General features: G+C 37.2%; 1 protein-coding gene and 1 long non-coding RNA gene across 2 annotated transcripts; both read right to left on the reverse strand.

The window, feature by feature from the left end:
* On the reverse strand, positions 1 to 3914 carry LOC143340190 (fatty acyl-CoA reductase wat-like). Its single transcript, XM_076761862.1, has 9 exons — positions 3861 to 3914; positions 3135 to 3317; positions 2321 to 2414; positions 2005 to 2250; positions 1754 to 1899; positions 1356 to 1655; positions 829 to 1107; positions 451 to 708; positions 1 to 370 (listed from the first exon to the last, which is right to left on the reverse strand). Exons 2-9 carry the CDS (start codon positions 3302 to 3304, stop codon positions 262 to 264), a joined length of 1602 nt encoding a protein of 533 aa, XP_076617977.1. The 5' UTR covers positions 3305 to 3317; positions 3861 to 3914; the 3' UTR covers positions 1 to 261.
* Positions 3915 to 4546: 632 nt separating this feature from the next.
* On the reverse strand, positions 4547 to 6192 carry LOC143340496 (uncharacterized). The gene is made up of 2 exons (XR_013079452.1): positions 5798 to 6192; positions 4547 to 4901 (listed from the first exon to the last, which is right to left on the reverse strand). It is a non-coding gene; the product is annotated as an uncharacterized LOC143340496 (long non-coding RNA).
* Between the last annotated feature and the right edge of the window lie 7953 nt (positions 6193 to 14145).

The following is a 14145-nucleotide window of genomic DNA, read 5'->3' on the forward strand; positions in this document are numbered from 1 at the left end:
ATAAATGTTCTTCACCAACAGTAACTCGTATAAACCTAATTCCCGCAAGTTTGTACAGATGCCTTCAGAATCATCATTGTAACAGACACCACAACGTACCGATTAGTGGCGACATCTATTAGCATTGTAGCAAACATATTCACATAATCGATAATACACAGCATGCCAAATGACATGTGTACACGTAATTAGAAAAATAAAATTAAGTTTAAATAATTTATCATTTAGAACACAAGATTAAAATGCTGTTTACACTAATCGTTAATATGCCAAAGGACAAAACGACCAAGCAAAAGTTATGAAACGTACAGATGTCCATAGAAGTAATAGGGAAACTAATATTATTAGTGAGTAATGTGCTATAAATAACCTAAAATACAAAAAAATTACATTCTATAACACTGAATGTTATTAGGTTCATTATTAATAATACTTTAGAAAGAAACGTACTTTATAGACTTCTTGAATCCTTCATCTACAGTTTCCAATGGATCATTTAGCAAGTACAAACGAATACCTCTTACATGATAATAGGAGTAGTCTTGCCAGGTGAAACATGCTACATTAAATTTGAAGGTTTCTTGGTCAACAGAATTCAATTTTTCCCAAAGCTTCATAACATTTTCATTTCTAAAATGCCATTCACGTGTTGAGAAGTAATGTATCACGTTGCTAAATTTATGTATTTTTTTATATGCATGCAGCAGTCTAAAAAGTATATCACATAAGAGTATATTAATCATTATTATTAATTTGTAGTATAATTGATACATTTCATTGATTGTAATTTGTTATATATGCATTATACTTCATATATAAAATACATACTGAGGTTTTTGACCCTTAAGGTATGCAAACATATCAACAATAGCTGCTGGTACTATGTGTAAGAAAAACCTACACAGTTGATACACAACAAAATATCGTGTCATTATGAGCATGTAACACCAAAGAACTTTTACACTTGGTATTTCAAAACCATACTTTTCATTCCATTTCATAAATTCTTTCCAAGAAATTGGATTCTGACATGATGATACAGAATTATAAATAGGTATTCTTTCCTCGTCAGATATATTGGACTCATTTGATTTTATCGAAGATTTTCTACAGAGTAAAAGAGTTACCATTAGGATTATGCTTTAGACATATTTACTTTAACTGTAATTTTGTCCAGCACTTTCCATTTGTCCTAATCTGTAGTTTATATTTATAATAATAGTAGTATCATCATCTTTTTATTCTTTTCAGCAGAACAATATTAGTTCATGCTTGTATTATATATAATCGAAAGTAATTAAACAAATTAGATTTTCAGTCTCAGTTTTAAAGTGATAATGCAATTAAAGATTTACCTGTTGGCAATATCCCAAGCTGCACAGATGACATTAGAGATTACACAATCTGCTGGTATAATATCTGCTATATTTTCTGCTACACAATTTAGCGTATGCATCAAACCTAAACTACTTCCCATAACTACACCTGTTGCTCCATACAGATTATTTGTCCATCCTGAAAGTGGCTCTTCGCTCGTTGATATCATGATAGAAGGTCGAACAATACATACTGGGAGATTATCGCTGTACTTTAATACAATACTTTCTCCAAGTGCTTTAGAAAATACATATGTATTGGGCCATTTATCAAGTATACTACAATAATGAAAAATTTATAATTAATCATTGTTATCTCTACAGTAACTTTCTTATTTGCAGAATTAATTTTTATACCATTTTTAATTAATACTTACACTGGAGTAATTTTCTCCAGTTTATCATCATCCAGAACATCCAACAATGTTAATATCTTATCACCATCTGTGGGAACTTTGTAATGTATTTCATCGATAGATTTAAGCATACAATGTGAATATGCAGTTGACACGTGTACAAATGCCTGCAAAATGATTTGTAAATACAGTTTATATAATTCTAATTCTAAATAATATTATTTCATAGTTATTTATATTTTTTATTTAATATTTAAGGGTGTGAAACGTACCTTTAAGTTTGGCAATTCTTTTGCAAACAATAACATATATTTTGTACTTTTCACATTGGTATTCATCGCCACGCGAAATGTCTCGTCAAATCGAACAGTTGCGGCAGCATGAAAAATAATATTTGTATTCATCAGAATCTGTTTACTTTCCGGTGATAAACCAAAATCTTGTTGTGCCGCATCACCTTCTAACATTATCACTTTATTGAGAAAGTTTGGCTGTTCACGTCTCAATCTACTGAATTCCTGATTAGAATGACATATCAATTATTACTATTCAACTATGTATATATATCATTACATCTATATTACATACAGTTCCATTAAAATTTTCTTTAAATCGTTCTTGTGAATTTTTCCCCTTTTTCGGCCTTACTATCATGTATATTATTGCAACATCCGGACAGGATCTGCAAATATGCAAAAAATTAAATAAAATGATAATGAAGACAATGAAAGTAAGAGTGGAAAGTCTCAATGCTAAAAATACTATAAGAATTTCATTAATTATTCACATGTTATTCGTGAAATTAATTGATTTGACATTTCTTAATTAATGGATCGATTTCATTTATGCTTGAATTATTCTTAAATTTACGATTTTGATATAGAACAAGAAATAAAAGTTTTCTCACTTTAAAAAAAAGTACATTTTGAGTTCTTTTCCCCCTAGAATATGTGGTTAGAGTATTTGTACATTAATTCAATTGAATTGCAAGAATAATAGCATTAATCTATAATTACCGGATGTACCTTTGGAACCGTTCATTGAACGGAAAACTGATGCACATTGCAAATTATTGAAGGATATGACGCATTAAAAAACATTCGATAAATCAATATTACTATGATATCAATAATAATACTTTGTATCATAGACAAATGGAAATGGACAAATTAACTAAAAGATTGATTACGAATTTTAAGAAAATGTTACGTCATTTTTCAAACCGTCTCTATCTTATTTCATTAAGATATTAATTCTTATACATTCGTGTACGATATTAAATGGTTCGGAAAATCTTAATGAACATCGAATATATCAAAATCAGTAAAACTGTTCATATACAGTTCGATAAAAAAAATTACTAAATAATAAAAAAATCAGGTATATGTTATCGACAGATTACCTTAATATTTTTTCGATAAGTAATTTACCCAGGAAACCTGTCCCGCCTGTTACCAAAACGTTGGTATAAGCAAAGAATTTGGCAATTTCGCTTTGTTGTTTCTTTAAGTTTGATGATTCAGACAAATCCAACATTTCATATAAATACGCATCACTTCCTTTAGTTGTCATCTTGATGATATAGCTGTTAAATACGTAACAGACGTAGTACAGTATAATAATTACTTAATATAAATCTGATGAACACATAATCATTTAAACACGCGCACTTCTTCACGCGCTTACTGAAAAATATTCAATCAGGACATTTGTAAAAACTCTATCTTAAATCAATCAGAGTTAACGATTACAAAATTATGAATTTGTGAAAGAAGGCTACTTCTTTTTTTTTAATACCACATGAAAAACTTTGCGCAATAAAAACAAAATATATAAAGCATTTTTTCATTATTGTTTTAATAAACTATTAGATTAGGGAATAATACCGTTCATGAATTTTATCAGAAACATAATAAGTAATTATTTTAACTGCATTCTGTTTATTATATCATAAATAGTTGAATTTTTGTAAATACAATAAATATTTCTATTTCTTTTTAGTTTAAATATGACATATGCGTACACATGTGAAAACTGAACATATTGGAGTTTAAAAAATATTGAAAAAAGGCAACGTGCTATCAAATATCGGTAAAGAAAATGACAATTTTGATTTAGTATTTCCTACCGGGTCCGAACTAACAGCGATTGCGATGCTTCCGATGTGAATTCAACAACGGTTAAATTTCAACTGCGAACTGTTCTGACCCCGTTTCAATACCTTTAAGAGGATATTCTTTTCCTCATACACATATAGATGTTACCATCTCCATATGAAAATTAGTGGATCATTTGTTATTGAACAGCAACCTTTTGGACTATGACAATGAGTAGAATAGCATAATGTATCTTCAATATTCAACTATTGAAAAACAGCATAAAAGGAAATAATGACATTTAAAATGATAAAAAGCGCTCAAGATATTATTCAAATTGTGAATGCATATTTTTTCATCGGATAAACGCAACTTTCATTTATTAAATGAATTCTAATATTTTCAATGTTTAAAAATAATATAAACCGAATTAAGTTAAACATATTTTTAAAGTATTATTTTCTTGATTAAATTGATAACATATAAGTTTTAAATTACGTAGATCTATATTTAACATAAATAATAATGTGACTGTTGCAATAATGTTACTTCGGTGCTTTAATTTCTTTACGAGCATAAAAGGTAATTAATTGAACAATGATTGTTCTTCTAAAAAATATGTTTCAGTGTCATTGTAGTTCTTACCTACTTACAGCAACTGACAATAATTATGTTGCATAATACATAATTATTATCATTAGAAATAAAACTTGTGTAGGCTCCCACTATGTTCGTGGAGCCGTTTTATTTAGTAAATAGAAGGTTCATTACTATTTACAAAATACTTGAATTCATTTACAAATATGTACATGTGTTAACAGTTTGATTTTCAATGTTCTTGGTTCGATTCTAATCCTTGGTTCGATTCTAATTTGTAATGGTTCTTGTGGTGTTCTAACTCGTAAAGTGTTATGTCCCGCGATTTTATACCTATTTTAAAATAGGTGGAGATTCGGTGTCGCCAATCAAACCCTTGCCCATCCCTCGTGGGCCAGTCCTCAAATATTCGAAACCCCACTCACTGAGGGTGGTACAGGGGTGGGTGTCCATTGTCCCAAGGGGCAGGTATGGTCCTAAAGTACAGTACATAACGGCTTAATAATATGGAAGTTTGCTTTGTACCATAAAGTACTTGCCAACTTGCTAATTAAGCAATTTAATCTAATATTAACTAAATGAGGGGCCCGCTAATAAGGGTTGGAATTCCCAACATTCCGCCCACCTTGAACTGCTCGCATGTTCAACTACAATATACGATATGCAATAGGACGTTACAATTATTCGAGTTCGCTAATAGTCAATTGATGTGAATCTATCCAGATACGTCACTATTTAAAATTAAAGATTACATAATTCTAATAATTTCTAAATAGAGTTCTATGATTATACAATTAAATACATCTATATACATATTTTTGTATATGTATATTTATCTATATGTATATTTTTATACAGCGTGTTCGGTTACCCCTGCGAAAAATTTTAATGGAAGATTCTAGAGACCAAAATAAGATGAAAATCAGGAATACCAATTTGTTGATGGAGGCCTCGTTAAAAAGTTATTAACGTTTAAAGTTCCACCCATTCTGAATTTTTTTCTCGAAAATGCGCAGGATTTCTGGAGTATGTCTACTCACCAAAAATTATTGTAATTGACCCCCGCAACCGAAAATAATTTTTCCAAAACGATTTGAAATTTTTGAATTTAATTGTTAATAACTTTTTAACGAAGCCTCCATCAACAAATTGGTATTCTTGATTTTCGTCTTATTTTGGCCTCTAGAATCCCCCATTAAAATTTTTCGCAGCGGTGGCCGAACACCCTGTATATATACGTATGTGTACAGTGTTAAATATTAAAATGCAATGATACACTATTCTTGTCCCAGTACTGTGTCCTTATCAGTGTCTACAGGTAAGATACAAATTTTTGTTACTGGGCGCTTTACAATCCCATCGGAAACCTTACCTGATATGACTCTCGTAATTATATCTTTCCCTGGATGAAGTTCGGTGATCCGTCCCATTCTCCATTTCAGTGGTGGACAATTATCCTCCTTCACAACAACCAATGTCCCTGGTGCGAGTGGAGAGGGGGATGCTGTCTGCCACTTGGTCCGTTGTTGTAATTGGTGGAGATATTCCGTGCTCCATTGCTACCAAAAATGCTGTAACATTCTTTGAATGTGCTGGTAGCGATTAAATCTATTTTCTGGGATGTGCCGAATATCAGGGTCAGGAAGTGCATTCAACGTGTCACCAATAAGGAAATATTCAGGTGTCAATGGAAATAGATCAGTAGGATCGTCTGTTGAGCCCCAACACAGGTAGCGGCAGAAGGGTCGGAGCAGCTGAATATTTTTAGGCTCGACAATTACCATTCTTCGCGACCAGAACCGTTCCATAAAACTTGACCTTACCTACAGCTGCACATCACGTGCAAATCACCGCAATAAAACCATTACCTGCTAGCCCTAACTGAACAACATTTCCCAAAAATGTTTAAACATCCAAGCTCCACCTCAAGACCATTTTTAGATCCACCCTCACAATATAACCGACCAATCCAAAATCATACAGTTTACCTTTCCCCAAAATGACATCAGCCAATCAGAACTTTAACCTCCTCGACAACCGAGCAAACACGGTCGATCAGATCAGAACTCAACCAGAGGTCAAAGAAAACACATCAAAGGTTCACTTACTACTTCATCAAACCACTTGTACAGATATTATTGTGTATTAAAGTTTAAATAGTGTTACCAAAACCCTCTTGTAAAAACTCATTGCAAAATCAACCATTATACACACAAATCTTCGCGCATTAAGTTGCACGAAGAAGAGCGAACGCAAACGATCCGTTGAACCGGACAGATCGTCATCCTGCGTCGCAACATCGTCGGATAAAGGATATAGAGGTCGGGAGTTCAAACATGCTTCTACTTGTGTTAACATTGCATATAATTCTTTGTACCTGAATTTCGTATTACTTATGACTCGCTTTAATTTCAATTTGAATTTTTCAATTTGATTCTCACTTAACAATGTTGTTACCTGTTCATTGTGCTGATTGTCTCTTGAAAGTGTACCTAATTCTGGAAGTTTGTTACATGAACCGATAAAATTGGTTCCATTGTCGGAGTATTTACTGTGGCATAGTCCTCGACGCGAGATAAATCTTCGCAAAAAATTTAAGAATGCATCGGTACTTAAATCTACATATAGTTCGTTCCAAATGAATTGTCTTTGTCACGAAATAGACAAAAATACACAAATAAACCTTCGATGTGACCCCTGTTCGGATTTTTTCCTTTATGAATACCGGGCTTGCATAATCCACGCCGCATACAGAAATTGGGCGCGTGGATAATTCGTACGGCAGGTAAATTCCCCATCAGGTATTCTTGAGTCACGGGTTTAATCCTGAAGCATTGAACGCAATTTCGTATTGTGTTTTTTCTAAAATTGTTACCTGAAAGCGGCCAATATCGTCTGCGTAACGTCGATAGAGTCGCTTGACAGCCTGCGTACAATAATTTTAAATGTTCCTGTGCGACGGGAAATTTTGTGAGATGATGCTTCGATGGTTCTGTGACAGAATGGCTTTGATTAAACGAAATCTGGGCTTCTTTTAATCTCCCGCCCACCCTGATCAATCCAGTTTCATCTATAAATGGATGCAAAGAACGTAATAAAATCGAATGTAGATTCTCTTGTACCACTGGTCCAGCCATCTGTACATCATTCAGAGATAGTCCAGGTGTAGTTTTCTGCTGTTGTCCTTGACCATAGCGTGATGCGATACATAGAATCCGAATTGGCCATTTTCACGATCCTCCTCGTTCATTTCCGTCATGTGTCCAAGTTCTTCGTCTTCCCTCATAAATTCGCTATATTCTTGTTGAATACGTGGTTGGTTTGTCAGCCTTCGTTCCAATGCGAGTAGCTGGCGTTCTGTTTGTTGTCTCGAATGTCCTAGTCCATTGATTTCTTCTTTGAAGGGAATTGCAACCATGTGCCGTCCGTTATTGTCCTGAGTTACAGTTAACATGAAATGTTTCTCGCAGTAATGGTTTTTGTCGATGCGACATCCTTCATCAGTACAGTGTTCAATTTCCCAGAAATCAGCTATTTGATTATGTAACTGTTGATTCGTTACAACATGGCACGTGGTCCGTGTTTATATTGTAACATGTGCGCGAGTCATATTACTAATGATAATCCACCCGAGTTGTGTCTTCTGTAATGATGGGTAGTTCTGTCCTAAAAAGTGGCGTCCAATACACAATAGATCCCAAAACATACCTGCTCCGATAATCATATCGATTTCCCCGGGTTGATGGAAATGGGGGTCCGCTAGCATGATATGTGCAGGAATCGGTAATGCAGATAAGTCGATGTGTGTGCTTGGAATATTTCCGGTTATTTTCGGTAATAATAAACAAGAAATCGATTTGATGAATCCGTTGAATCTTGACGTTATTTTTACGCATGATTGATATTGTAAATTACGTGCTAAATTTCCTATTCCCGAAACTCTAATATTCGTTATACTACACGGAAGTCCTAGTTTTTTAATCAGCGCGTCAGTGATGAAGTGAGACAGATCCTGAGTCTAACAATACTCTACATTTCTGTCTATGTCCCTTACAATCATTTATGTATACTACCGCAGTGGATAACATTGTGCAATTGTCATTTGAATGTGAAATGTAGGTGTGTGAGGTGACTTGTTCTTTAGAAAGGTTCGTGTCCGTGTCCGTATTTAAATTTTGTATTTGTTCGTGCGAGAGTGAAACATTGGTCGATACTGATGGTTTATGTACACCACTATCTAAATGTAAGAGGGTGTGATACCTTTTTGAGCATTTCCTACATCCTCCACACGTACATTCCATATTTCTATATCCTTCTTGGAGACAATTAAAGCATGCACACAATTCTTGAATCTTCGAAATACAGTCACCCGGAGATAATTTTAAAAACTGAGTGCAATTATACAACGGGTGTTCAGTTTTACAAAGTATACATTCTGTCCGCGTGTTCGCAACATGCGCTGCTACATTCTTAAACCGAGTTGTAGCGGCCATTGTATAGCCACTACGCCCTTGCCAGAGTATGAATGGTAATGGAATGCAAGGCTAGTTTTAAGCTTTCTATTTTTCCATTTTCCCAGGGTCTCGTGCGAGCCTGGTCGTCCTGTAAACACTTGGCGACCAGAGTTGTACGAGGCGCCTGTTTTCCTTCAAGGTTTCGCCTGGGCCTCGGACCACCCCGATCCGGGCCCGGCGAGCCTCTTGACTTTTATTACCCTCTTTCACTCGCTAAACTTTTCCTACGCTAAATATTTTTCAGTTTCGTTTTTCCATCTTTCTGTCCTATCTCTTTTTCTCTCCCTTTGTCTATTAGGGTAAGGGATGTATGTAGGGAGTAGATTTTAAGAAAGGAAGGGCAGTCTGTTAGAGACGTTGTCGATAGCAGTCCGTTGAAGACGTCGTAAAGTCAGTCTGGTAAAGACGTCGTCGCGATTCGCATTCACAATCAGTATTAACTTAACCTACGTGTGGTAGCGTATGCCCCACACCACCATCACTCGCGTGTTGATAATAAACAGTAATAATTGTGGGGTAGCCTGGTTGAGTGATCATTTTACCTCCTAGCCCCCTCAGAATATTTCGTGTTTCATTAATTATTGCAATCGTATTCGACGGTACTACCTTGTAACATCACTCGCAATGTTTGATTGCTTTCGCTCCCACTCACGTATCATTACAGTGTCCAATTTCGCGGTTAATAAATATATAATTAGACTATCACAATGTTCCGTCGACTCTCCTAATGCATTAAGTGCGAAAAAACTATTCTTCATATCATCGAGTAACCGCCACAGTCCCGAAAAAGATTCTTTCGTTAATACTGGCAAGTCCTATAACGTACGGATGTGGTCGTGCTTGATTGTATTGCAATCCTCGAATCTGTCCTTTAACGCCTTCCATGCAAGACCGTAATTTAATTCAGAAACTCCTAACGATTGAATTACGCGAGCTGCATCGCCCTTTAACGAGGAATTTAAGTAATGAAATTTTTCAATATTGCCAGAGCTTCATTGTTATGGATTAATGATTCGAATGTGTCCTTGAATTTTAACCACAAACTATACGTCCCATCAAACGTAGGTAATTTTATCGTAGTATAAATTAATTAATAAATTAATTTTAAGCGAAATTGAGGTTCAGTTCCCGAAGACGACGTACTTTGTTTTGATATGTTAGTGTGCGGAGAATTTTGTACTCGCATTTGCGCATTATAATCTTTTGCAGCGGCAACTATATTACAATATGATGTTTCAAATGATTCTCGTTCGTTCGCGTTCTTTTCTTCGAGATCGGTTCCTTCTACAATATCTTCTATTAACGACTGTATCCTATCAAATTTTTCATACAATTGCGAAATTTTTTCCAAATGAATTTCCAGTGCTGTTACCGAAATTGAGCGGTCGTATGATTCGAAAAATTTCTTAAAACGAGTCAAGGCAGTCTTCACCTTCGTACGGTCCAAAATGTGCGTTTTCAAGATTCGGCCCATAATTAATACTGTTAACACAATTCGAGAAATACAAGAATGACTTACGGATTAGATGAGTAAATAAGGAGGTAATCGATGAATACTTCCCAGATCAGCTTCCTCTTCTATGTCCGTTGTGGATTCTGCAACGACGTTCCAAGTCCTGTAGTCCGTCAGTCCGTGGTGTCTCGATGCAAACACGATGTCCTTATTGTTCAATTTATTGTCCACGATTGTTCACAAATACTGTACACATTAAACACTGAATCCGGCTCGAAGGACCATATGTAGGCTCCCACAAGGTTTCTGGAGCCGTTTTATTTAGTAAATAGAAGGTTCAATACTATTTACAAATACTTGAATGTATTTACAATTATATGTATACATATGTGTTAACAGTTTAATTTTCAATGTTCTTGTTTCGATTCTAATTTGTAACGGTTCTTGTAGTGTTCTAAATTGTAAAGTTTTTTTTTTTTTTTTAATTCGTTCTCCTGATTCTTCCGCAGTACTCTGGGCTGAAGCCATATAACCTACACCTAAAGTGTTTCTTAGTATCTGTAATATTTATGTAGATGTGTTATTGTGGTTTTCCTTGGATTACAGCGCGAGGGAAAAGTTTCAGAAACCTCTTTACATGCATCATGAGATGAGTGCGACACTGTGGATGATTAGTTGATGACTAGTCTGGGAGTTTGTGCTGGTACTACTCCAGAAGGCGGGTAGGCCCGCAGGTGTATTTGTTGGATGAAGCGGGCAAGTTCTAGTGGCTGCCCGCCTCACCAACCACCTGCCCACGGTACGACCTGACTTGGCTCCCTACTAATTCGACTTTAGAGAAGGACGGTCCACGCACGATGCTATCGAACATTCCCTCTCTCAGAGGGCCACCTCCCAGGATATCGTCAATGCCTTTAACATCCTGCCTTGAGAGGTGATTATGGGGGCGCTAGATTTTCATCGTGTGCCCCCATACCTGAAGAGAATAGTCGAGTTCTACCTGAGCGACAGGTGGATCGGTTGCACCGGCTGGGACGGAGTTATAATGCGGTGGGGGGTCGTACGCGGTGTTCCGCAGGGATCGGTTCTAGGACCCCTGCTGTGGAACATCAGATACGACACGGTACTGCGGGCCACTCTGTTTGCTGACGTAGCGCTAGCGTGTTATGCCGATGACACGCTTCCTCATGCAACGAAGCAATTGTGTGGTAGTGCCTTTTGTTTAGTGTGATGCGGAGGTATTTGTTTCGTACAATTTGGATTTTGGATATGTGTGTTGTTGCCATACTGGTGCGCCGTACGTAAGGATGGGGCGGATGCAGGTTTTGTAGAGCCGGATTTTTAAGTTTGTTGGAAGTGGACTATTTCGTGCTAGAAGTGGGTATAGTGTGCAAAGTACTCCGATGCCTTTGCAAGCTCTGTCTTTGGTATTGTATTGCCATTTTAGTTTGTTGTCGAACCAGATGCTCAAGTATTTTACTTTAGTGTACCAGTTAATGGGGTGGTTATTTATTGCGAGAGTGTCGGGTTTGTGGAGTCTTTTGGGAGTGAAGATAGTAGCTTCTGTTTTAGTGGGATTTATTGTCAGTTTCCATGTCGAGGTGAATCGTAGGATATGGTCCTCCTGGAGCCTTAGTGCATGTTGGACGGTGGAATGTTTGGCTCGGAAGCCAAATTGTTCATGTATGATGGTATTGTTGGAGTGCAGATGTGTGATGACTTGTGAGAGTACTATTTTTTCTAAGATTTTGCCAAGTATGCTCAGTAAGCTGATGGGTCTATAGTTATTTGGATTCAGGCAGGATTTCTTGGGTTTGGGAAAGGGTATGATACGTGCTGTTTTCCAGGCAGCGGGGGAATAGGCTAGAAGATAGGACTGCCTGTAGATATAGTAAAGCTGTAGGATCATTCTGAGAGGCAGGTGTTTGAGTTGGCTGGCTATGATTTTGTCAGGACCCAGGGATTTTTATTTTTTAGGTTCCTGATGTAGCCATGAATAAGTTGGGGGGTGATGAACGATGGGTTTGGTGATGTGGTGTTAGTGCTGGTTAGCATACTGACCAGCTGTTCCGCATCGCGTTCTGAGGGGGAATTGTTGTGTGGGATATGAGGGAGGTGGAATGCGCTGGCAAGGAGTTCGGTCTTGTCACTATTAGTGTAGGGTGTGGTGTTGCCATCGGTAAGTGGTGAGATGGTGTGTTTGGTTTGTTTGAGGGTTTTGTAGGTAGTCCAGAACATGTTGGGATTGGCTGCTATTTTGGAGAGTTTGAGGTGCCATGAGGTGTTCTTTAGTTTTCGGATTTTGGATTGTATTTGGTTGGTAAGGGAGTTTCGGAGGTGTCCGTGTAAAGGGTTGGCTGAATTTTGATATTTGCGCCTATACCTGTTGCGCAGCTTAATGAGATTTAGAAGTTCTGTGTCCATTTTGATTGTTCTATGGTTGGCTTGTGTGGTGGTGGTTGCTCTTTTGTAGTTCTGTTTGATTGTTCTTTGAATCTTGGTGATTTCTCTGTCTATGTCGTGAGCAATATTTAGGTGAAGATTAGTGGGGTACCTGTTCCCCTGGGAGCGGTATAGGTGCCAGTCAGTGGTGGAGAGGGCGCAGTTGGTAAATTGGGTGTAGTTATTGGTGTGGTGGAGTATAATTGGGAGGTGGTTAGAGGGGAGGTTGTAGATTGTATGACATTCAGAGTAGTGTGACAAATTGGTTAGAAATATGTCTATATTGGATGGTCTAGCATGAGGTTGTTTGTGGAAGTAAGTGTCACTGCTGGTTATGTGATAGGAGTTTTTGGACATGTGGGTGAAAAGTGTTTTGCCATTGCTATTTGTAGTTGTGCTGTTCTAGCTAGGATGCTTGGCATTGAAATCACCCCCGATGATGAATTTTTGGTTGTGTGAGGTTAGGATGTTGAGGTCGTGCCGGGAGAAGCGTTTGTCTGGAGGGAAGTAGGTTGCTCCGAGAGTGATTCTTGGGTTGGTGGAGAGTTGAATGAATATGCCCTCTACACTGTCCAGAAAAGGTTGGGGGATAGTGTCAAATTTGAGGTTTTGGTGGATGATGATGGCTACTCCTCCATGTGGTGTGAGTCGGCCATTCCTGATTCTATTATAGCAGGTTAAGCGGATGAAGTCAGTAGGTTTTAGCCAAGTTTCTGTGATTAGAGCTATTTGGATTTGATGGTGTTCTAGGAAGATTTGGAGCTCTGAGGTTTTGTTTAGAATGCTGGTCGCATTCCAAAGAAGTATTTTTTGAGGTAGGTTAGCCATTGATGAGTTCAGCTGCTTCAAGGAATGCTTGGAACTTTTGAACTTCAGTTTGGCATGTGCTGAGTTTGGTCTATAGGAGATCTAGGGCTGCCGCCATACTGTTGATATCTAGGATATCATTTATGGCTTGCGCCTTAGCAAATAAGTTGGACATGTTGGGTTGGGAGGTTGGTTGTTCAAACGTAAGATTATGTGAGGCAACACTGGCATAGGATCTTCTGGAGGTTGATGTGAGTAGGTTTTGTAGGAAGAGTGGGGGTATTGCTATTGGAAGTATACTGCGAGGAGTATTGCTTGAGATTATTGGAGTTTTATCTGGGAGGATGGGAGTGTTTTGGGGGATGGTGCGTTTTTTAAGGAAGGCTAGTAGGGATGGGCATTGGCTGTAGTTAGCTGAATGCGGGCCCTTGCAGTTGACGCATGTGACTGGAGTTGTGGGAGGTTTGGTGTAGTCCTTTGTTGTGTGTTTGCCGGCGCACTTCA

This window comes from Colletes latitarsis, chromosome 3 (assembly GCF_051014445.1).
Source record: "Colletes latitarsis isolate SP2378_abdomen chromosome 3, iyColLati1, whole genome shotgun sequence".
NCBI lineage: Eukaryota > Metazoa > Arthropoda > Insecta > Hymenoptera > Colletidae > Colletes > Colletes latitarsis.